At 44.0% G+C, this 24,971-nt stretch overlaps 1 protein-coding gene across 1 annotated transcript; it reads left to right on the top strand.

Annotated features, from left to right (window-relative positions):
* The first annotated feature begins 849 nt into the window (after positions 1-849).
* On the top strand, positions 850-24,281 carry srrm2 (serine/arginine repetitive matrix 2). Its single transcript, XM_056287775.1, has 14 exons — positions 850-1,116; positions 1,843-2,097; positions 2,805-2,900; positions 12,091-12,276; positions 12,661-12,744; positions 12,874-12,939; positions 13,023-13,055; positions 15,620-15,736; positions 15,890-16,025; positions 16,224-18,259; positions 18,606-19,334; positions 19,445-19,519; positions 23,106-23,213; positions 23,659-24,281. The coding sequence occupies exons 2-14, from the start codon at positions 1,850-1,852 to the stop codon at positions 23,711-23,713; spliced, it is 3,969 nt and encodes a 1,322-aa protein (XP_056143750.1). The 5' UTR covers positions 850-1,116; positions 1,843-1,849; the 3' UTR covers positions 23,714-24,281.
* Positions 24,282-24,971: the final 690 nt, after the last annotated feature.

The raw sequence follows: 24,971 nt of genomic DNA, 5'->3' as shown, positions 1-24,971 counted from the left end.
AAAAACGCATTCTAAAACCAAGTGTAAACGGGGTGTTTATAATCTAACAGCAACACTGATAAATTTATCAACCCTCCTCCCCTTCTTACTTGCAGACGTTTAATGCCAATAACTTTATCACCTTTTACGCTTAACCTCAAATCCTCCAACTTTTCCCCCACTGGAATCCCAGTGCCCCTGGGATGCCCCTCACCTGTCTTCTTGGCTTTTCTCCACCATTTTGTTGCACACTTAAGTCAACGTCATCGCTTTCTTTCTTCTCTGCTCCTCGTCTTTACACTTGATTAGCAAGGCGCCATTACCCAATATTTTCGCCCTCGAAATTCCGCAAATTGTATTATTCATCCAGCGAGAAAATCCCACCGGACTAACTTTCCTTGTATCATTTCCTTGCTTGAACCTCAATATTAGTTTAAACCCCTCATTCTCAACAACCCTCCTCCGCACCACCCTACCTTCCTCTCTCCCATCCGAACTACTACCGCCTACACTACTGTGCTTCTCCGTATTCAGTCCAGTCATTTAAATCCATATCCTCATTCTCACCCTCACCATGACTACTCCCTGCCATCTATAGCAGTCACAGATCAGTTTTATGCTCAGTCCACCGTCTTCCTGTTCAAAAAACACTCCTCTTTCGCCAACAGTCGCACCAGTCGTTCCTAAATCTGTCACTAAATTTGTGTAGTCTTTACTGAGGTCAATTTTTTTCATGATAAAGGAAGATTCTATAGACAATTCCATAGAAATATCAAAGCAATCCTATAACATATTTTTATCTTCCGTTTACGCATACATTATTTGAATAAGCGGTTCATTTTCTCACGACGCATGACACGCTGCGAAGGAATGCTCCCATATTTGACCGCTAGAGGCGCCGTGTGTTTTTTGAAAGGTTTGCCCTTGACGTCACTTAGTCACGTGGTCTACACCTAGTTTAGTCGACAGAGACTGTTCAGCCTAGCTAGGTGGCTATTTGGAAATTTATTTTTTCAGCTTCAAACGTGAAGTTGTTTTTAAGAATTCTGGTCGAGTTCTGTGTTAAGGCCAACACTCAAAATTTACCGTCGTCCTTTTTTGCTGACTTTGTTCTCTCCAATCCCGGAGAAAACAGGGGTACGTATGAGATACGTTGTGGTAGCTCTGGCGAGATTGTTAGCTTTTTAGCTAGCAGGAGCTCGTCGCTTGCCAGCGCAGTCATTGTTGGCCGAACCACGAATCAAGTTAGGCCAGTCAAACATCCGTAAACCAACCACTGCTAAGCTAGAGCCACGGTCCGCAGCCCTGTTAGCTGTAGCCAATGTCTCTCAGTTCAGTAATCGCCCTTTACTTAACCGTGTAGCTGCTGTTTGAATATAAATCAAATACACAAATTAGTGGGCCTATGCTGTGGTGCACGTGCTTTTTATGTGACAGGCTAAATTTGTGTTTTGTTCACTAAATATATACTAAAGGCCCAACATGCGGTTCACAGGTAGTTTGCCGACACTGTTATGACACAAATGTCCTGGGTTTCCATCGATGTTTTGTGATTGGGAATATTTGTAATAGCAAATATAAACGTTGTCAACAATTCACATCTCTGCGTTGTCTTGAGCCTGGAAGGCTGATCCGGGTCCTGTGCCTCATACGTGATTTTCACTGATCACCATGATACTTATGTTAAATGGAAAAAAGCTATAAATCATACATTACTAATACACTTTACCTAGCCATAAGATTTTAGGTACCACTGCCGTAGAGCTGTTTGATCACTGTGGCATGAACTGTGTAACTGCTCCTTTGCATCTGTTCCCTTTGCCCCCCAATTACTCAACCCCCTTTCTTCCATTATTTCCTTAGTAGAGCCATGTATAATGGCATAGGCTTGACCACTCCACGAGGCAGTGGAACCAATGGTTACGTGCAGCGCAACTTGTCGAGCCTGCGGGCCAAACGACCACGGGATGACCGTGGTGGTGATCGTGATGAGAAGGACCAGGAGCGTCTGGAGAGCCAGCTGAACAGGCAGCCCAATGCTGACATCCTGGAGCACCAGAGGAAGAGGCAGCTGGAGGTCAAGTGTGCTGAGCTTCAGGACATGATGGAGGAGCAAGGGTAAGAGAGGGGCTGCTTTCACATTGGGGCTGTGGAAGACACAAGTGGTATTAACTTTGAATGAGTTGACAGTAGGGTTGGGTGATATGTCAAAAAAATTCGCCCAAAAATCGGCCAAAAAAAAAAAAACAACCAACACCAATTGGACTCAGCCAATCGCTGATTGCCAATATATTCCTCCAATCGGCGAAGCCTAGTTGGGATTTCAAAAACCTGAGGCCAACCACTTCAACAGAAGGAGCTGTTGGAAACTCACTGCTTTGAGTTTCCAAGTCACATGTAAAACTGGTTAATTCAGTTCTTATTATAACAAGGACAACTTAACTAGAATTTATGTTGTAAGATTGAAATGGTTTGCTTTTTTTTCCCCCCAGTACATTTCACTGTTAACAATATCTTTGACTTGAGAAAGCTTGTGCTTAGACAGGATGGAAGGATTTTAGGGCTTAGGGATGGATGGGCAACATGATCCAGAAAGGGCCGGTGCAGGTCTTTGTTCCAACCAAGCATTTACACACTTGAGTCTACAAATCAAGGTCCTTAGCACAGACTATTAGTTGACTAATAGAATCAGGTATGTAACTGCTTGGTTGGAACAAAGACTTGCACCCACACTGGCCCTCCCATACCCCTGGCTTCGGGTATGGGCAGGATAATTACTTGAACCAATAGATAATTTTCATCTACCTTTGTCTGTGGGTGCCCAGGTATTCTGCAGAAGAGATCGAGGAAAAGGTGAACAGCTTCCGTATGATGCTGCAGGAGAAGCAGGAGCCACCACAGGCCACCACAGAGAGACCAGTGTAAGTACTCCACAAATGCTCTTCTACCCATCTCCTCCCTGTCTTTTGTCCCCTTGTTCCCCAGACCCATACAAAGCTGTGGTTTCATCCAAACAGTTGTTTCCTGTGAAAATCATTTTTCCCTAATGTTTGTCTTCATCATTATTGTATGTATTCAGATATAGTTAAAATTGTCCGCAGAGTTTTGGTGATGTAGTATGTTGATGAGTATTAATGGAAAAATGGCTTGGCCATCTTTATGTTGGTTAGCATGCAGGAAGAGGAAATGGAAAGGCATTGCCAACACCCCTTTCAGCATATTTTTCTAACCATAATGATCCTCATTTGTGTGAGGAAAAAGGGTATAGCGAAAACAAAGTGTATTTTCAGAGTTCTTAATGAGTCCTGTAAACATGTGTTCACAGGTATAGTATTTAATGAGCCATTCCAGTGGGGTGGGGATGACAACGGAGCAGCAGCGGACCTCTGCTCTGCTCTCCACAGTGCTCACATTTTAGAGAATGTAATTAATATTTCCCTCATCAGTGATGTATTATTTCACCACCCATGACCCATCCACTTTTAATCAGAGCGCCTGGCTAAAGTTAGCTAGCTAGTAGTAAGTAGCTCACGCTGAGTAGCCAGCCAGTGATGGTAACTAGTAACAACATGAGAAGATGCGCTCTGTTGTAGCCAGTGCTTGGTTCAGTTTGTCATTTGCTAAGTGATAGTTTAAAATAAATAAATAAAAGAAAAATATGTATAACATCCCTTTCATCCCAGAGGTATCCCGTGGAAGAGCTCCGTTCTTCCCAAACACATTTTCTATCGTCCCTATCGGACAACAGTACACCATTAGTCTTGAGCCCTGTTTGCTTGACATCTTAATCCCTTATGATGGATTGCTCACTATGCCTTGGTGCAGGAGAATAAAAGCATTTACTTTGCTTCTCGCATTTTTAGAACTTTACTCTGTGTTAATTGAAGAAGACTCAGACGAGCCACTAGTGGTGTAACGTAGTTGATCCATGATCCATAAGGTTCATCCCCAACGGTTCAGCATGCATGTGAGCCATGAATTAACTGCGAAATTTAACCATCATAGTGAAACAGTTTTCCTGCCGCTGTTACTTTTTAAAGTAATAATTCCCTAAAAATTGATGCAGAGTTGCAGTGAAAAGATAGACAAGACAGAAGCGTGCTGTGTTTTACTCTGAACTGCAATGATTGGTTGATTATGCAAAAAAAGCCATTGTGTGTTCACATGAAGAGGGCATATTGAATCCCAGGGATGCTCACGTTGCAAAAAGCGCAGTGACTGTCATGGCTAGCGGAGGAGTGGAAGGACTTGAAAAGCCTCCCGCATCATTTAAAGGAAGAAGGTATTAGAGTCAAGATATTAATGCTTCATATTGCACTTTAACAATTGACTGTCACTGGACATCTCGAATGTTCTTTTTATTTAAGACCCTGGACAAAGGTTCCTTGCTTTAAGGGTTTTACAGGATAAATGGAAAGCAAAGTTATGCCCCCCCCCCTTTATTATTTTTTGCTGATCCGATCTGTGACTCAAAACTGTGATACAATCCAAACCGCCAGTTTTGAGATCTGTTGAACCCCTACAAGCCACAAGCGTTTCCCCAGTTGCACTTGGGCTGCTATTTTGTAAAACCGTTAATAAACTAAAAATAGTATAAAAAAAAAAAATCTGTTGAAGCTATTTGTTGCTAGTTTTAATTTTCTTGGGTGAAATGTAAATCTAATAATCAAGGTCTGCTTTGAGTGAGTGCATGTGCATTCCCATGATGCCATGGATATATGGGATACATATTCTTTTGGGGGATATAGAATTTTGCACAACAGTTTTCACAGAAATGGGGAAAAAGAAGGAATTGACAGTCACGCTGCATTTTAAAGGTCGCCACCATCTGCGTTCTTTTCCGGGTTATTCAAATGGAAACGACCACTTAGCCGTTAGCAAAAAGCAGTGACGGCCCACACACATGCAGTTCGCTGACAGTGTAAGCAAGGAAAGACAAAAGTGCAGAAACCTACATCAGGTCACACGGAAAAAAAGTGTTTAGAAGTGCTTGGGAAAATAGAATTTTGATGCGAAAACATACGTACTTGGACCAAAATTTTGATTTTCGGGTTTGAATACACAGGGAACACTACTGGGAAGCCCCAGAATGATATGAAAACCTCAAAAACACAAAAAAATGGACCCCACCTTTAAGCTAACCAAACACTTAGCCTGCTGGTCAACATATGGTAGGGGCAGTTGCTCATTCGTAAACTCCCATTTGGATAAATAGTGCATGACAAAGACGAGTAGTGTAAAGCCACAGTGGTGTGGCTGGTAACTTCACAGTGCATGGTGGGGTTTTTTTGTTTTGTTTGTTTTTTTTAAATACAAACTAAGTGCTCAGTGAGGGAGGATGGCAGCACGTCGATTTCACTTGGCTAGGGGAGCTGGCGGTTGATTGGCTGAGAGAGCTTGGTCTGCTGCGTCCTGTGGGCTCGAGGAGGAGGCAAACCGGGCAGGCTAAGCTAACTGCTAGCCCACGGCCCTGCCCGAGAGGAAACACCAAGGTGGTCTGGCGGCAGCCTCACCTAGCGTCGACTGTGTAGTGTTTTTGTCTGTGTATGCGTTTGTGTCATCGTGCGGAGTGCGAGGGAGGTGTATCGAAGGTGTCTGGCTGGAGAGCTAGTGTTGGATCGGCTGAGGGAGCCTGGTCTGCTACACCCAATGGGCCCAAGGATAATGGCCCTGCCTGGAGCTGCACCCGAAGAGAAAACGCTGAGGGCGGTCTGACAGGACGTGAAAGCGGGGCAGGCTAAGCTAACTGCTAGCTCATGCAGACCAGCAGTTCCGACAGTCATCCTGGCTGGCGTTGGTTCTCTGGACGGTGGAGTTTGTGAACTGTGTTGTACTGGGTGAACTGTGTTGTGGGCTGTTTTTGCTTTGTTCTCTCTGTTTTTGGTGGTGGTGTTTTTGGATATGTGTTTTTGTCTTTTGTGTTGCACTGCTGTGGGCTGGGGGAAACGGAATTTCGTTTTTTTTACGTACTAGTACAGAAGACGAAATTACAAATAGATTGTTCCTGATTCCTGATAGAAATCGTTATGTTGTGGCAGGATGAGGAAAAACACAGGAGACGAAGGCGAGTTTGATGTTTATTCCTCAACTCCAAAAACCAAAACTGCAGCAGGAACAACCCTGCACCAGCGAGCCCGGGAACGTAAACCACGCCCACAGCCCTGCTGGGTGACAGGCACAGCCCCCAGTGTCCGCCACACAGCCCCCCCCCCCCGAACACCCAGAAGGGACTCCTGGAAAGAAAATCAGTGTCTCACTGGAGGCCTAAGCAGCCTGCCATAACGGCTGCGCCGTCCCTCAGCTGAAACAGTAGGTGAAACACAGTCCAAAGCCGGCTGAGAAGCAGAATGCTGAACCCGTGAAGACACTGCCGGGGTCCTGGAAGGAGGGCGACCTCGACGGGGAACCTGGGCCGGAAACACAACTTCGCCTGCCACCCTGTGCGCCGGTTTAAGCCTGTCAAATGTAAACCAAGCCCCCAGCCCACACCCCTGCTAGGTGAGAGGCACAGCCCCAGTGTCCGCCACAATGTCACCATTATTTTTCTCTGCCATTGTTTTTGTCTATGGGAGGCAATTTTATAGAAGTTGTCATACTCTAAAGAGAGAGAAGAATTCCTCCACTTGTTACCCCGTAGTAGGTGCTGTTCGTCACTGGTCAAATCTCCTTGTCTGTGACAAGGAGATGAGTGAAATTTCGTTCCCTGCTTTGATGTGGTGATCATGGGATTGGTAGGAGTTAAGGCTTTGTCTGTAGGTTGTTGCATATTGTTTTTGGTAATGTGTGTGTCAGAAAATTCATAAGGTTTTATTATGCATTGATGAAGACAAAATGTCAATGTCAGCATGTCCATACATATAGGTCTGTCATGAGCTTCGAAAAAGCATGTCTATGAAAATATGAGTAGTCTCGTTCCACTATCACCTTTCAACTCATTTGAACTTTAAACTGTGTGGAATGTGAAGCAGTCTTTAGGCAAAATGTAGACTAAATTTGAAACATGCATAGTTACTGTGATATAAGCCATCCACTGCAGTTAGATCAGCACCAAAATACCAGACAGATTATTCTTTTGAAAACCCGTACCTCTGTGATACAGTAAACTGAACTTTTGTTGCAAATGTTTTCCTTTTCACTAAAAATGAAACATTAATTTTCACATTTCGCTGTTGATATGGGGATTAGTGGGAAGCCCGTTTGCTAATGGCTATGGTAAGGGAAACTGGCTTGGTTTACCAAAACAGGACATTGAGTAGCAAAATTTTGTCTGCAAGAATTAGTATAAAGTTGTAGCTATTTTAAAGTGGATGACTAATATTTCCATGGAAACAACTCATCCCAATTTGTTTTTCATTTTGCACAAAGGCTCAAAATAATGACTATGTTGTCCTCACTACAGTATAGGAAATGCAACTATACAACTAGCTAAACTCTTTCTTGCAAAATGATGACTTGAGTCATAGTAAGCTTTACTTGCTGTTTACTGTGGGTCTTTACACCATCTTACACAGACAGAGTGAAAACTGAAACGAAAACGGTACAATCACCATTTTATTGGTAGTATGCGGGGGTTTTTCCCCCAAATGTAAATACATGTAAATAAACCCTTTTAATTACAAATAAATCAAATGCTTTTTCGTGTAAATAACTTTTTAACATTAACTTATGTAAACGGTTATTTTCTTGCCCGGTGCAGGATTCGATACGGGGTATACTGCACCACAAGGCAACATCACTAACCGCTCGGCTAAAGGATCAGACCCGTTAGCTAGGGGCTAACGTGTCTTATTAGTAGTTTACAGTCGTCACCCTCCCCGGAAGTGTGCCCTCGCGCTTTGTTATTCCCGTGCTCCGAAGAGACTTCTGAGGATCTGCGCACTTCCGGATCCCACCGCTGCCACCAATGTAACCGGTTATTTTCTTGCCCGGTGCGGGATTCGATACGGGGTGTACTGCACCACAAGGCGACATCACTAACCGCTCGGCTAAAGGGTCAGACCCGTTAGCTAGGGGCTAACGTGTCTTATTAGTAGTTTACACTTATAAGTATAACAATGAAATTATTAACTCACGACATTGCCTCTGTGGGGTTTACAGTGTGGATTAAGGTGGATGTAAAAGGCATGTGTACAGATTCAACCGGCTTCTTTGAATGAATAAGAGGAAGTGAACTCTGAACTTGGAACTCTTTATGCTTGACAAATGCTTATCAAAATAAGAGTCAATAGAATATTATCAAAATAAGAGTCTATCCAATATTATGCCTTAAAGGCAACATACTCCCCGCCTGGCGTCTGTGAGGTCACTACTTGACCAACCTATGAACTAAGCGGGTTTCTGAACATCAGTCTTTAGTTAGAAGTAAAACAACTTCTGAGATTGGTCTGAGGAACTTTGAACGTCCTTGATCAGAGGTCTTTAATTCCACCTTTCTCACTCTTCCGTGTTCTCCAGGGAAGGTCTTTGTGATTATGGCCATTGGCTAGTTGTTGCGGGCAGCTTGATTGTCTTTGAGAAGGACAATGTCTCCTTTTTGCAGGTTTTGGGGGAACTTGGTCCATTTCTTCCGGCCTTGCAAGGTGGACAAGTACTCTTGACTCCAACGGTTCCAGAATTTGTTGGCCAGAGCCTGAACTTGTCTCCACTATTTGGTGAGGAGGTCTTTGTCTGTAAAGTCTCCTGTTTAGTCTTTGTTGGAGTGATGCAAAGCGTTTGACCGCTTGTTCTCAGTTGTTAAGCAAGCATCGTCTCGGCTGTCTGAATGGGAGCCAGGCTACCCAACTATGTGACTCATTCCTGCTGACTTCTTCATCCATCAGATTCAAGAAGATCTCATTTTCAAATGAAGATGCCAGCTTGTTGTCATGTTTGGTGTGATTAAATATGGTTTGTCCAAACATCTCTTCTGCGGCCTTACTGGACTCAGATCCTGTCTTGCACCTCCCTGCCATGATGAATCTCTTCTTTGATATGTAAAAAGCTTGTGCAGGGTTGGAGGAGAGAGAGACAGCCATAGTCCAGCACAGTCGTCTTAAAGGTGTTGACTGTCGGTTTGTGTGTGTTCCCCAAACAACTTCTCCAACTAGCACCCAGCCTAGGTCTAGATGTTGGGCGAAGGGAGCATCGTGAATGCCATTGACTTGTTCTCGTACCTTGTGCACTCTAATTAGTTCCCTGCCGAGCAACAGGAGAATCTCAGCAGCAGGGTCAAGCTCTGGGATGTGCTCTGCTACCTTGACAAGATGTGGGTGATGTAGAGCTGCATTTGGCGTTGGGATTTCAGACTGATTGTTGAGTATATCGTTGCTCTCAATGAGTGGAGAGAGAGGGATTGTGACCTTTCCATTGAGTGATTCAACAGCATAGTCTTCAGCCTGTCGGCCAGATGTTTCCACTGTGCCGGAACACATTCTCAGAGAGTAAGAATATGGTTCACATTTAACATTGAACAACTCAAAAAAATTGGACCTTGCTAGCGATCGGTTACTTTGGTCATCCAGGATGACATAAGCCTTTATGGCCTAGTCCGGTTGACCACTGCAATATACTTTCACAAGGCAAATCTTAGAACAAGACCGGCTGACTTGTCCTGTTCCACAAACTTCAGTGCAGTTTGAGTCGACAACGGCTGTGATGTTGTTGCTTTCTTCTCCCTCCCTGCCATTGTGTGATGCAGTTGAGGGAGCTTTGTTCTGAGGTGCAGAGCCTGGATGCATAACAGAGTCGTGATAGGCACTACCACATTCCGTACACTTAACTGCAGTAACACAGTTCTTCGCTAAGTGAGTGGTTGAGCCACAACACTTAAAGCAGATTCCTCTTTGAGAAAAGTCTTTCTGTCCTCCAGATTTTTGGCTCTGAAGGCTTTACATAGCTTGAGGGGGTGTGGTTTACCATGTATTGGGCAGTGTTTGTTTGGGTCGTTGACATTTTTCGCAAGACTGTTCATGCTTGAATCTGTTGAGGAAACATTTGTCTTGTGAACCGAAATAGGGTTCCTTGTGCCTTTACAGACAGGGTTTTCAGGTAAGCCTGAAAAGAACCTGGTGAAGAATTCAAATGGTGGAAATCGTCCTCCATTTTCTTCTTTGTGCCTCGAACCAGCAGAAATTCATTTTTCTTGAACTACATAGGATGGTTTTGCAACTATGGGTCAATCCCACGTGCAATATCCAGGTAGGACAGGGCTGGGAGGTATCCATCCTCCTTGGCCCACTGTAGTTCCATTATCAAGTCTGCTAGTTCCCGGAGCTTCATATGGTCTTTCCCTGAAACTCTTGGGAAATTGTCAAGCCGGTTGAAAAGAGCCTTTTTGGTTATTTCAGGTGCTGCATAACATTCCTGGTGACGTTTCCAGGCCTTTTTGGGTGCTGTGACTGGATTTGTTATGTGCGCTGACCATAAACCTTTGATGTGGTCGCTGGATTCCCTACCAAGCCATTTAGTCATCAGTCCAATTCCTCAGTGGCTGTGAGGCCTAGCCCTTGAATGGCGTTGCTGTATGATGACTTCCAAGCACAATAGTTTTCAGGCTTATCATCAAATTGATATAAACTTGAACTCTCCAGGTCACACCGAGCTAAGTACTGTGCTAGGTATTCGGTTGTGGGTTCACCGTGGTTAGCTACTGTCATATGGAAGGGCTGTGCAGACAATCAAGTCAGTGTGACACATTTTTGAATTCTTCTGATAGTCACTTTCTCCATATGGAGCCTGATTTTCCACTTTGTTTGCTGATGGCACATACACATCATCAAAACAGTCTTTGGCTAATGTAGGGTGGCTGGTGTTATTAGCGTGTAATGGCTCATTTGGAAAAACAGAGGGCCGCCATCTTGTGATGAAAGGATTGTTAGGGCTTACTTGAAAGGTGTCATTGGCAGGAGGCTGAAATGTTGTAGGGCTAGCATTCATGACCGCTTGCACTGGGGAGTCAGCAGGCGGAAGGCTTTTTTGTACTTCTGGGTCAAGATGAGACCGGACGTATTCACTTGTTCATTATATTTTGTCTTCCTCTGATGGGCCTGCTTCATCCAGTACAACAGAATTTTCCATTGCAGCGAGCATTTCTAGCTCAGCATCCCTTCTTGCCTTTTCTAGCTGCGCTTCTAGGTCTGTAGCTGCTTTCTCTTTCTGGTATTCGGCTTGTCTGTCAGCTTTTTATTTCTGTAACTTAGCCTTCTTAGCAGCTCTCTCTATTTAGCTTTAGCTTCTTGGTCTGCAAATGCAAGGCGTACTTTAGCTGTCTCCGCTTTAGCACGAGCACGTGTTAATGAGCTAATTGTCGATGCAGATGACTTTGTACTTTGTACGCTACTGAAAACTTGTGGCTTTGTTTTGCATCCATCTTACCACGATGTACAACACCAGCTTTTCAGTGTCTTTTCACTATGTTGTCCTCACTACAGTGTAGGAACTGCAGCTATACAACTAGCTAAACTCTTTCTTGCAAAATGATGACTTGAGTCGTAATAAGCTTTACTTACTGTTTACTGTGGCTCTTTCCACCATCTTACACAGACAGTGAAAACTGAAACGAAAACAATACAATCACCATTTTGTTGGTAGCATGCGTTTTTTCAAATGTAAATAAAACCCTTTTAATTACAAACAAATCAAATGCATTTTCATGTAAATAACTTTTTTAACATTAACTTATAAGTACAACAAGGAAATTATTTACTCATGACATTACATCTGTGGCGTTAACAGTGTGGGTTAGGGTGGATGTAAAAGGCATGTGTGCAGATTCAGCCGGCTTCTTCGAGTGAATAACAGGAAGTGAACTCTGAACTTGGAACTCTGTATGCTTGACAAATACTTATCAAAATAAGAGTCAATAGAATATTATCAAAATAAGAGTCTATATGCCTTAAAGGCAACACAATGACATTGTTTTCCATAGATTGTTTATTTGTGGTGGTAGCTGGCTTAGATGTAAGGGACTCCACATGTGCACACAACACAAGAAGTGTGGTTAACATGTTTTTTTTCCAGTCAACAGCATGCATTTGTGTTTAACTTAAAAAATTAGTTCATCTCAAACGCCATGTTACTTTAAACAACATAGTGGTGGTAACTGCAACTTGTCATGGTGTTTGTCTGTCACAGGGTGACCGAAACACACGCTCTGGCTGCAGCTAACCAACAGAAGAATGACCGGCTCCGTGCAGCTTTTGGCATTGCCACAGATTATGTGGATGGCTCTTCCTTCCACCCAGAGCGTAAGGAGAAAGAGAAGGAGAAGCGAGAACAAGAGCGTTTGGAGAGGGAGAGACAGCAGCAGCAGAAAAATATGTAAGTTTAAACTCACTCAAGAAATTTAAAATTCCCTAATATTTTCGCAATATGATACTTACATGAATTGTACTTGATAAATTGGGTTGATGGGGTTTCAGGATGGCCATGGGGTTAGGGGGGTTGTATCCCTTGTAATTAATTTAACCATTTCAGTTGAGGTGACCTAAATAAAGACAATAACCTAATTTTTATACCAGGGATGCCAGCTTGGCTGGCTAAGCCTCTGCCCCCACACCAGGCTAAAAGAGAACTTTGCTATTGGGGAATAAATACATTTTGTCATATCAATATGTAATGCCGTAGCCTTATAAGATGGAGACAGTTTCAGTCAGTAGTATGTATATCTGTTTCTTAAAGTTTTTTTTTCTTTTGCTCCCTGAGTTTGGTTGAAGATTCAGATGAATCAGATTCCCCTACGAGGAAACAGAGCCATAAGAAGAAAAAGAAAAACAAGAACAGAGACAGGTGAGAGAAATAGAAGAATAGAAATGACAATTACATGCAAGAGTAGGTCCAGACACCTTTTATAAAAAATAGAGAGGACTAATTTAATTAATCAACGGCTTGAAAGTTTCTTTCATTACTTGTCCTCAGTTCAGAGAGTCCGTCCTCATCTCCTCGGAGAGAGAAAAAGAAATCAAAGAAGAAGAAAAAGAGAAGGTATTCCTTCACTGGTTTATAAAGTTGGGTTTGACCGGTTAATTCCATATCTGTCTTGAATATTAACTGGAATTTTTTTTCAGGAATGCATCAGAAGATGAGGATGACAAAGACAGGTATGTGTTTCCATCTGTGTCGCCTTGACAGGCATCAGTAATATTTTTCCACCACCGCAACCTATAGCATGTACTTATTTATATATCCCATTAACATTTTTCAATTAAAAGACAACCGTGTGAGTGTGTGAGTCTTGGTACTTGGTCTGGCATCAGTCCTAAAAAATGTGTTTTACTACCAAAGTCAGTTGTACTTCCAAAAGCTTATGAAGGTGCTAGATATAATCTGTTTGAATCCTGAACTGTTGTTCAGCATTGTGAGGTTCAACCACAAATCAAAGCAAACAAGACAAATATATTCAAATAGAAAGGTAAAGGATACTCAGCATGTTTGCCGACATCAGCATTTCTGAATGCTGTGGTCACTGCATTATTTTTTTTTTCGGACTGCGAGGGCAGCCCAGAAGCCTTTTGGGGGATGGGTTATTTAACAAAATTACTCAGCTGGCCTGACTCCATTGTTTTTGTATGCAGAAATCTGGACTGCGATTCATTTACTTTGTTCCACTCTTAACTTTAAGCAAAACCTAGCTGTATTCAGTAGTCATATTATGCTTCAGGAAAGTATTACCCATTGCACCTTTTTAATTCTTAAAGAATGGTATGTGTTGTGCATCATTAAGGCTTGTTGATACCCATTTATTTCGGAAAAAAAATTATATATATATATATATATATATATATATATATATATATATATATATAATAGCCCTATGATGGCCTGGCAGCCTGTCCAGGGTGTCTCCTCGCCTGCCGCCCAGTGACTGCTGGGTTAGGCTCCAGCATCCCGGCGGCCCTGAGAGCAGGATAAGCAGTTTGGATAAAGAATGTAGGTTTTATTTGATTAAAGGAAATTGTTAGCAATGACAGGGCAGCACCAATGTCTTGATGGATTTTTTATATACAGTGGGGAAAATAATTATTTGACCCCTTGCTGATTTTGTAAGTTTGCCCACTTACAAAGAGTGCAACAGTATAATTTTAAGCGTAGGTTCATTTTAACAGCGAGAGACAGAATATGACTCAAAAAATGGAATAAGACGTATGAATTTTATGAATTTATTTGCATATTTTTGGTCCAAAATAAATATTTGAACCCCTGGACAAACATTATGTTAATATTTAGTAGAAAAGCCATTATTGGCCAGCACAGATGTCAAACAGTTTTTATAGTTTCTGACAAGGTTTGTGCACATTTCGGCAGGGATGTTGGCCCACTCCTCCCTGCAGACAGCTTCCAAATCGTTCAGGTTTCGAGGCTGTTACCTGGCAACCCGAATTTTAAGCTCCCTCCAAAGATTTTCGATTGGATTCAGGTCTGGAGACTGGCTAGGCAATTCCAGAACCTTGATGTGCTTCTTCTTCAGCCACTCTTTGGTTGCTTTGGCGGTGTGCTTTGGGTCGTTGTCATGTTGGAACACCCATCCACGACCCATCTTCAGCGCTCTCACTGAGGGAAGGAGGTGTTGGTCCAGAATTCCACGGTACATGGCCCCGTCCATCCTCCCCTCAATGCGATGGAGTTGTCCTGTCCCCTTGGCTGAAAAGCACCCCAAAGCATGATGTTGCCACCTCCATGCTTGACGGTGGGGATGGTGTTCTTTGGGTTGTACTCTGTGTTCTTCACCCTCCAAACACGGCGAGTTGAGTTGAGCCCGAAAAGTTCTATTTTGGTCTCATCCGACCACATCACCTTCTTCCAGGCCTCTTCTGAGTCGTCCAGGTGTTCATTGGCGAACTTAAGATGGGCCTGTACATGTGCCTTCTTGAGCAGTGGGACCTTGCGTGCGCTGCAGGATTTTAATCCATGACGGCGTAGTGTGTTACTAACCGTTTGCTTTGTAACTGTGGTCCCAGCTGCCTTCAGGTCATTACCAGTCCCCCCCTTGTGGTTCTGGGATGATTCCTCACCGTTCGCATGATCAGGGACACCCCACGAGGCGAGATCTTGCGTGGAGCCCCAGACCGAGGGAGGTTGGCGGTGGTGTGGTGTTCCTTCCATTTCCTGATAACTGCACCGACAGTTGTTACTTTCTCTCGAAGATGCTTTCCAATTCTCTTGTAGCCCATCCCAGCCTTGTGCAGGTCTACAATCTTGTCCCTGGTGTCCTTAGACAGCTCTTTGGTCTTGCCCATGGTGGAGATGTTGAAATCTGATTGATTGGGTGTGGACAGGTATCTTTTATACAGGTAACGAGGTGATGCAGGTGTATTTTATGTAGGTAATTAGTTGGGAATGGGGGTGCATCTTAAAGAAAAACTAACTGGTGTGTGGGAGCCAGAATACTTGCTGTTTGGTAGGGGATCAAATACTTATTTTTCTAAATAAGGTGGTTCTTAATTTTTATAAATTCATATGATGTGATTTTCTGGAATTTTCTTTGGGATTCCGCCTCTCACTGTTAAAATGTACATATGATTAAAATTATAGACTGTTGCATTCTTTGTAAGTGGGCAAACCTACAAAATCAGCAAGGGGTCAAATAATTATTTTCCCCACTGTATGTATGTATATATATATATATATATCCTTGTGTATGGATGACTGACAATTTACCCTACAGTTCGTCAGATGAGACGTACAAGGTGTCAAAAAGAAAACGGAAAAGAAGTGAGAGCAACAGCCCACCTAAAACCAAGACTCGGCGACACAGGAGCATCTCCCCAGGCTCCACTCACAAGTAGGCCCCAGTTTGCTTTTATTTGTTCTGCTGGTAGACCATTATGGTTAGAAAACTTGTATGTCACAGAGAGGCGCTGTTACCTGGCGTTGACTTTTGAGGCCTTAACTCAACTGACATCTCTCATGTCACCTTTTCCCCTTGCTATAAAAGCCCATCCCCTGGCCCGCAGAAGGCAAGGCAGCAGGATCGAGTGGAAAGAGCTGATGAAAGCAGAAAAGGGCGGTCACCTGATAGGAGAGGTCGGGGTCACAAGGAGGACAGTCCACGTCGGCAGGGAGGCAGAGGGGTAAGAGACCGAGGTGGCATTCTTTCTGCTCCCTAATTTTTATTCTGTTTGTGGTTTCCACTCCTTTAGCTGATCCCCAGTCAAGAAATTGTTCCTTTTTATTTTCACATAAGCAGGGTTTATTAATCTTTTTGTCTGACTGGATGTCCGTATTCACAATTTGGTTTTTCTTTTCTTGACACATTGTTGATCCTCCAGAAATCTCCAAAACCGCACAGATCCCCTGAACACCAGAGGGCCAACAGGGAGAGGGACGGAGAGCAGATGAGAGAGAAGGGGAAGGACAAGGTCTCCTCTAAGAGAAGACATGATTCCTCATCCCCCTCTCCAGTACCACAGAAAGAGAAAGGGCGACATTCGAGGAGCAGGGAGAGGGAAAGAGCCAGATGCTCCAGAAGTCCGGAAAGGGAAAAGGAAAATGCTAGGAGCAGGGAGAGGGCAAAGAGTCTGGAGAAGGAGAGAGCCAGGCGCTCCAGGAGTGTGGAGAGGGAGAAGGAAAGGGCAAGGAGCAGGGAGAGGGAGAAGGTTAGGAGCAAGGAAAGAGAAGTGGCTAGGAGCAGGGACAAGGAGAGAGCAAGGAGCCCGGAGAAGGAGAGGGCAAGGAGCTCCAGGAGCTTGGAGGGAGAACAAGACAAAAGAAAGTCAATTCCTCAGCGGCGCAGACATGACTCCTCCTCTTCCCCATCCCCTCCCAAGCAGGAGACCAGGAGGGCCAGGAGCAGAGATGCAGAGCGAGAAAAAGACAGGACCAAACAGGACAAAAGGTCAAGGCACAGCTCATCATCATCATCCTCTCCATCACCAGAAAGAGAGAGGTCTAGGAAGGCACCAAGTGGAGATAAAGATCGCAGAGCGGAGAGACATCCATCCCCACGCCTCCCAAATAATATTAGAGACAACCGGAATGAGACAAACAAAGGAAGGGAGAGAGAGTTGTCTCCTCATGGACAGAGAAATGACAGAGGGAGGGGACGCCATTCATCCCCTGGCTCCCGCTCACCTCTCAGCAATGGCTGTCAAAAAGAGAGGGAAGGTGAGGGAAGAAGAGAGAGAGAGAGGGATACAGGGGAAAGGGTCAAGGAGAGAGAATTGAACAGAGATAAAGAGAATAAAAAGTTGGGTGAGTTAGAGAGGGAACGGGAGAGGGGGGAGGTGAGATCCAGCCGGCAGTCCTCCACTGGCCGCATCACAGACAAACCCAGTGAGGCGAACAGGAGGACAGACAGAGAGAGAAATGCTGAACGGGGGAGGAGCGAAAGACCAGAGCCAGAAAAGAGAACGGAGAGGAAGCAGAGCCCCATGATAAAGGAACAGCAGGAGAAGGAGAAAGAGGGAAGGGAGAAAGTGGTCAAGAAAGGAAAAGACAGCAGCAGCAGCAGTAGTAGTAGTAATAGCAGCAGCAGTGATAGTGACAGTGATAGCTCCTCCTCATCCTCGTCCTCATCCTCCTCAGAATCTTCATCCTCCTCGTCTGAAGACGAGAGCAAGGCAAAGAAAACTGGCTCACCCAGGAAACATAATCAAAGCCCAACCAAAATGGCCCCACCTCCTCTCACCTCCCATCCTGCCATTAGTGCCACCGTTCAGAGGCATTTATCCAACAGTGGAAGAGAGACCTCTGCCCCCGAGAGTGATGGCCAGAGACGAGCCCTGAAGGACAGAGAGGGAGACAGGCGGACGCCTTCGGGGAGGGAAAGACCACCTCAACGAAACTCTGCGGAAAGGTATGCCCACCCAGAGAGAGAGAGGGAGCGTCAGAGGGGGCAGGAACGATACAGCCCTTCACAGGTAGACAGCCCCAGCCCGCCTCCTTCCCCAGCCAGGGGGACAGCCCCTACCAGAGACAGCAGCAGGCACTCTCTAATAGATACAGAGCGGGAGCAGGTGAAAGACAGGCAGAAGGAGAAAGGAGGTGAGAGAGAGGGAGCAAGAAGATCTACCAGACACAGCCCCTCAGACAGGAGGTCACACTCTACATCCCCAAAAATCATCACTCAGCGGCGTCGCTCGCCCTCTCCAGCACCTCGCACTCCACCGAGGCAATACCAGCAACCCTCATCCCGCTCAAAGAAAGCCTCTCCCCCAGCACGGCACAGCCGGAGTCGGGAGCATGACCGGGAAAGAGAGAGGCCAAGGGAGAGAGAAAGAGGAGGAAGGGAGAGGGATCTGTCGAGAGAAAGAGTGACCCGAAGGAGCAGGTCTAGAAGCCCCAGAAGACGAAGCCCCCTCAACAGGTAGCTGTTAGGGAGTCCTGTTTGGTCCTTTAAAACAGTCAAATGCTTACAGAAAAGATCAACTCACTCGTCATTTTTCTAGTAGCAGTGTTGTTTTTTTATTGATTTATACAGCTAAGTAATTTGACTATCAGATTTTTCTCTTACCTCTAATAATAAGGGATATCTTGCTAATACATTACCATTATCCATACAGGGTCTAAGGGATCATCTCTTAATTGTTTAGTGGAAGTGTTACTTAACTCAGCAATAGTCATTTTTTAATATCCATCCTGCATGGGAATGGGTGTGAAAACAAAGGTATCATATTAAAACTTAATCTGTTCTGGTTTTCTTCTCCCCTAAGGTCCCGTCACTCTCTTTCCCCACAGCGACGACGAAGGAGCAGCCGCTCCTACTCCCGAGAGAGAGGAAGAGAAAGGGAACGAGAAAGAAAACAGAGAGAGATGGAGAAAGAGAGGCAAAGGGAGCAAGAACGAAGGGAACATCCACTCCCAAGAGACACTGCCCCACCTCAACGCTCCTCCTCCTCCTCTTCTGGCTCCACCTCCTCCTCTTCTTCCTCACCCTCACCAGCCCCTGAACGCAAAGACCCTGCCACCAAGGAGGTGCAACGGTCAGCAGAGAGGGAGCGGATGGCAGAGCGAGAAGTCAACAGAGAAAAGAAGAGGCATTCCCCTCCATCACCTGTCCCCCTCAAAGGTGACTCCCACCGTGTCCCAGCATTGGATGGTAGAGGCCATCGAAGGGAAGACAGACTCACTGATCTGCCTCGCAGCCGGTCATCGGCTGGCCACCTACCAGAGACCAGGGAGCCGTCAAGAGCCATACCCAGGAACCCGTCACCACAGATGGCTGCCCAGGACTCCCGCAGTCCACTACCCCGTTCCTCGGACCAAGCCAGGACCGAGGGAGCAATGAATGGGAAGGAAGCAAAGACGGACAAGAAGGGCAAGAGGAGCAGTAGCTCCAGCTCTTCTTCTTCCTCATCTTCTTCTTCTTCCTCCTCCTCTTCTTCCTCCTCTTCCTCCTCCTCCTCAGACAGCTCTGATTCCGAGCCAGAGCAGGGAAAAGGGTAAGAATGAGACGTTGAGTGCTGAGTTAATGAAGATGAAATATACTGCTTAGATCCTTCTGATTCCAATGAATGACATTGAATGACTTTCCCCTTCTCCCCCTGAACAGAAAGACAGCAGCTGCTCAAAGCTCTTCTTCCTCATCTTCCTCTTCTGACAGTGAAAAGGAAACCAAGAAGAAGAGGTAAGAACAAAGGATTTTAAGCCATAGAGAGCTTCTGGACCCTAGAAGCAATGTTCTTATCTCTCTAACATGAAAGAAGACCTGAAATTTATCAGCAGGCTGACCAGGTTTGAAATACATAAGCATTAGATAGGAAGGTGTTCCATTGAAACTGTTCAGAACAAAAAAAATGTGATTGGATTATTTTGGTAGTTTGGCTGGGTATTCATTAAACATTATCATTTGTCTTTCAGTGGTCGTGAGTCAGGATGAAATTAGGATACTGTCATATCGTGATGTAGTATCTTTGTCTAAATTGATAGTCTACTAAAATTTCAGACAAAAGAGTTCTGAAGTATTTGAGGAAGTATTATTTGAAAACTAACTTTGGTTTGATATTCGTAACTGGACCAAACATTTCAATGTGTTTAATCTTAGTTGAATTTTTAAAGGTAGAACAAGTAGGATTTTGCTAAAAATCAATGTATAAACTCATACAAAAATAATCCCTCTCAATCATTACTTATGACCCACTAGACGTGTGTGGCGGTGTCTAGGTGTTTTTACACAGAGATTCCGCAATGATGGCGTAATGAAGACTCGTCTTTATGCCGGCGTTGTTCTTTTATATGGAACCAAACAAAGGCGGCATAATCGCACCCCAGTGTGCGAGTTTTCATAGCATGCCAGCGTTCCACAAGCAGAGGCGTCACGACTTGTAACGCAACAGTGTCGGCTGCCCTGTCGGCTGTCCTTTTACACGGATATCGGTCAATATGGCTTTGTGACTACCTCCGCTGCCGGCTTAACGCCGGAACAACAATGATAAACTTTATTTATATAGCACTTTTCTAAACAAGGTTACAAAGTGCTTCACAGAACAGGATAAATTGTTAAAAATTACATAGATTAAAAAAAAAATGTTTTATAAGAGAATGAAATTTAAAAAAAAACCTAACAAATAAAACCATAAAATAAAGACAAAAGGGAAGAAAGCAAGTTGTTAAAAACCAGAAAATGCAAATTGGATATAACGCGGATAAAATAAAAATGCGCTGATTTTCTTGAACCCTGTTTTAGCAAGACTCCACTTTTTTTTTAGATATTTTATCGACTCTTAATGATCGCATTATAACAGACTTTCACTGTATCTCAGCATTTGGACCCCACTGTATGTAATGGAATAACATGAAATGTATCATATTAACAACTATGAATGATCAGAACTTTTTTATTTTGTAGCAAATACTCAATTTTAATTAGATTAGCTTAGCTTCATACCTTTACCATAAAATGCCAAACAAAGAGCATGTTTTTAACAAATTATTTTACCCTTATTAGATTCTTTTTTGTTGTATCAAGTTATATGATTGTGTTCTGTATAACCTCTGAAACTATAATATGTCGAAAAAATATGCTTACCTTGGAAAATTCCACTAAAATGAGTCCTGATGTCTGGAGTAACTTTTTTGTTGCCAAGTTCCTGTAAGGAGGTGACTTGAAATGGCATACTATCAAATTAAACCGCTACATCTAGTGGATTTTTTAGCATTATATACCTAACCGAGTGGCAGAGATGGCTTAATCAGGTTGAGTTAAGTTCAACACATTTTTCAATGAGATATAGTGACTCAAAATGTGCTCTACCAAAAGGTTGCGCATAAAATTAACTTGATTTAATGTTAAAGGGCTAAAAAAAGGTTACAAAAATCAAACATTTGTAAAAGCTTTCATGAAAAAGAAAAGTTTTAAGGTGAGATTTTTTTAAATTTCTTTTTGGAGGGAGGGAGGGGGGGCTTTTTCCCTCTTTTTCTCCCCAGTTGTACTTGGCCAATTACCCCCTCTACCGATCCGGGGAGGGCTGCAGGCTACCACATGTCTCCCCTGATACATGTGGAGTCTTCACCTTACAGTGAGGAGTTTCGCCAGAGGGACATAGCACGTGGGAGGGTCACACTATTCCACCCAGTTCCCCCTCCCCCCCAACATGTTCCCTGACCAATTGGAGGAGGCGCTGGTGCAGCGACCAGGACACATACCCACATCTGGCTTCCCACCTGCAGACATGGCCGATTGTGTCTGTAGGCACGCCTAACCAAGCCGGAAGCAACTCGGGGATTCAAACCGGGATCCCCGTGTTGGTAGGCAACGGAATAGACCACCAAGCCACCCAGGCGTCCCGTTAAGACTGGATTTAAAAGAAATTAGAGACTTTGCTTGTCTTAGTTGAATAGGAAGAGAAACATAGTGTGGGGGCTCTAAAAATGACCCCCCCATTCCGTCTTCGTACCCTTTACTCAGAAAGTTGAGGCAGCTTAATGGCACAACATTCCCGCCTTGAAAAGGCAGTGTAAAAAGCCCATGTATCTGCAGAAACCCTGTCCTCTGCCTTCATTTTCTTATTTTGCTGTGTACGGGATGTTTCTGGGCGTTAACCTTTGGGCAGCGGGACCCTAAAAAACGTAGCACCCAGGTGCCAGATCGAGATCGTAAACACACATCCAAGAGGAAGCTACGGCAATGGCGGACACAGCTCCAAAAAGTCACAAATATGGCAATGCAAAATGCCAAGCGGAAAAAGCTCATTCCAAAACGAGAGTGAATCTGAGGTTAGTTTTCACTGGCCGGTGAGCACTGAAGGATGGGAATGAAGAGCAATGCAGAGTTGGCCTGCACACTGGAACGTGTTCTGGCAGCTGCAGTCAGGGGGCGTGCGATTCTGGTGTTGTTGAGCCAGGAAGGAGGGGCCAACTTTAATATTGTGTTTACAAACCACAACTGACAAATCCTACTCATTCTACCTTTTAAATATGGTATTTATGCATAAGTAAGCAGATAGCATGACAGGCCTATAAATTCATCTACTACTACTTTCGGCTGCTCCCATTAGGGGTCGCCACAGCGGATCATCCGTTTCCATTTTTTCCTGTCTTCTGCGTCTTCCTCTGTCACACCAGCCATCTGCATGTCTTCCCTCTCCACATCCATATAAATTCATATTGTGCAAAATTCCCTATGGTTGTCGTGATTATTTTCCATATCACCCAGCACTGTGTGGGAGCTTGTCTCTGATATATACCATGCCAGAAAACCTCTTGCAAATTGTATTAATTCCTGAAATGTTGTGGCTTTGAGCAGCACCCTTTGTTGCAGTTCTACCACACTACTCTGTGTACATGGTAAAATGTTGGTTTGAAGACATAGTCCACTCTGAAATAGGCACATAGCATAAAAACTGCAAGAATCGAAACGCTTAAGTACAAATTTTGAATGGATTTTTGGGTCTGTGAAAGATTTGGTTACACTGGTAAAGATAGTTGATGCTGAAGTATAACAGGCCTGTCGTTGCTACGGTTAATACAGTTGCCAAAAGCCTTCTCTCGTATATCAGCAAAACTTAGTTTTAAGCTTGGCGTGTGTTTTCTTGGTCCACATATCTAGCTAAGGTTAGACTGACAGCTAAAAATCCAAGACCTGTTCAATTCTCATTTGTCTGTTGGTACCTTTTACTTAGATCATAATATTCAGCTTAAAACCTACTCTTCTGAAGAGTTTCACTGTGTTTTCTGTGGGACTCAGATTGATACCTCTGTCTTTGCCTCTGTAGCCCACTGAGACCTCAAAGGGTACCGGCTGATTCACTGAGAGATTCCCGCTCCTTGAGCTACTCACCCCCAAGACACAGGAGAGCCGCAAATTCCCCACCCATTCGGAGGTCTGTAGCCAATAACAGAAATGGATGCTATGAAGAGTTGTAAAGCCACTTAACTAGATGTAAAGAGCCATGGGACTGGCGGTCTATCCAGGGTGTCTCCCTGCTTGCCGCCCAATGGCTGCTGGGAAAGGCTCCAACAGCCCCGCAATCCTTAGAGCAGGATAAGCAGTTTGGATAATGGATGGCTGGATAGAAAAAAACCGTTAAATGCCCTTTGTATGTACAGCAAAATTGTGCCTCATGTTTGATGAATGACTCCAAACAAGTGGTTTATGTCTATGTTGTTAGGTTAACAGATTTGGTTTATACTGATGGGGAAACCAATACTTAGTTAATGGAGCTAGATGCTGAGTTTAGCCGTGGTAATCATCAGTGAAAAAGAAATGTTTTGGCATTCAACCCTTTGATTATATTTGCTAATTATTTTGTTTTCTATCTCTTATAGGAGTGGCAGCCGGCGATCCCCAAATCATTCACCAAGCAGCAGAAAAAGAAAATGAGCTTAGAGCTCAACTGTCCATGTATGTTCCTGTACACATTCTCCTGGTCTGGACTGGATACTACTATGGACTGTTAACCCAGTTCATCAGATGAGAATACACATCCATTAATGCTGATGGAACTCCTTTTGGTTCTGATTCACCACAGATAAGTCGGCAGAATTTGATAGAACTTCTTATGACCTAAAGGTCAGCTTTTTAAATGAGGCTGGGATGTACATTTTATATGTGCTGAGAATGAAATGGTAAGGAAAGCGGGTCATTGGCAAGATGTCATTAGTACTGACAGAAGCGAATCGGGTTATTCCAGAAATACAGATGCGCGCGCACACACACGAATGCACAGCAAGGTTAAAAACTCAACCAAATGAAAGAATGTTCACCTGGCTTTCCTCTGTCTTCTGTTCTTGTACTGTCTGTCGCATTCTTCTAAATGTAGATATTATAAGTTGTCTGTATTTTGGTTAATATCACTGAAAGGTTATGACTCAATGTAATGTGAGTAGAAACTGCAACTTGTGGTTAATTCTTTGTTTTAATGATAATAAAAAAGGAAGTTGTACATTAATGATTTGCAACCTTACTCTACATCATAATCGTTTTCTGAAATGCTGTTTGGCTCTAGTCTAGACTCCTGTTGAAATCTGGTGATGCTCTTCAAACCTTTAAGTGACTGCTTGTGCCCCTTCAGTGAAAATTATCCTCTCTGAAGATTCAGTTTCCACAAGATCAGCAACTATGAGGTGAACTTTATCACTCAGCAAGGTTTTGGATTCAACCCCGTTTGCTCTCAAAAAGGGATCAGTGAGCCCAAACCATGTCAAGCAATATACCTTTGACCAGAACAGCCATCAGAATTACTACCCACAGACACACTGTAGGCTTTTGTTGTTCCGATGGACTTGAGTGCTTGCTGAGAATGAGGTGTTTTTCACCACTCATCCTTTCCTCTGCTCCCCAACCATCACACCTTGACTATCAAGGACAAATTTGAAGGAGACGAGGGAAGGAAACTAGCAGAACTTGTTTGAAGGGTTTGGTCACTGGTAAAACTTTCTCTCATCTTCTCCCCCAGTTAAGGTTAGGAAGGATGACAAAATAGGAGTCACATATAAGAGAGAAAAAAAAAACATCCCTCCTGTCTTAGTAGATGAAGACGTGATAAAGTCAATATTAATTATATGGCACAGGGCCGGCCGACGCGTCAGCCAACCAAGCGCTTGCTTAGGGCCTCGGGGCCACCAGAGGGCTCCCAAGA

The sequence above is a fragment of the Lampris incognitus genome, chromosome 10 (genome assembly GCF_029633865.1).
Source record: "Lampris incognitus isolate fLamInc1 chromosome 10, fLamInc1.hap2, whole genome shotgun sequence".
Taxonomy (NCBI): domain Eukaryota; kingdom Metazoa; phylum Chordata; class Actinopteri; order Lampriformes; family Lampridae; genus Lampris; species Lampris incognitus.
This window is presented reverse-complemented; position numbering and strand designations above follow the sequence as displayed.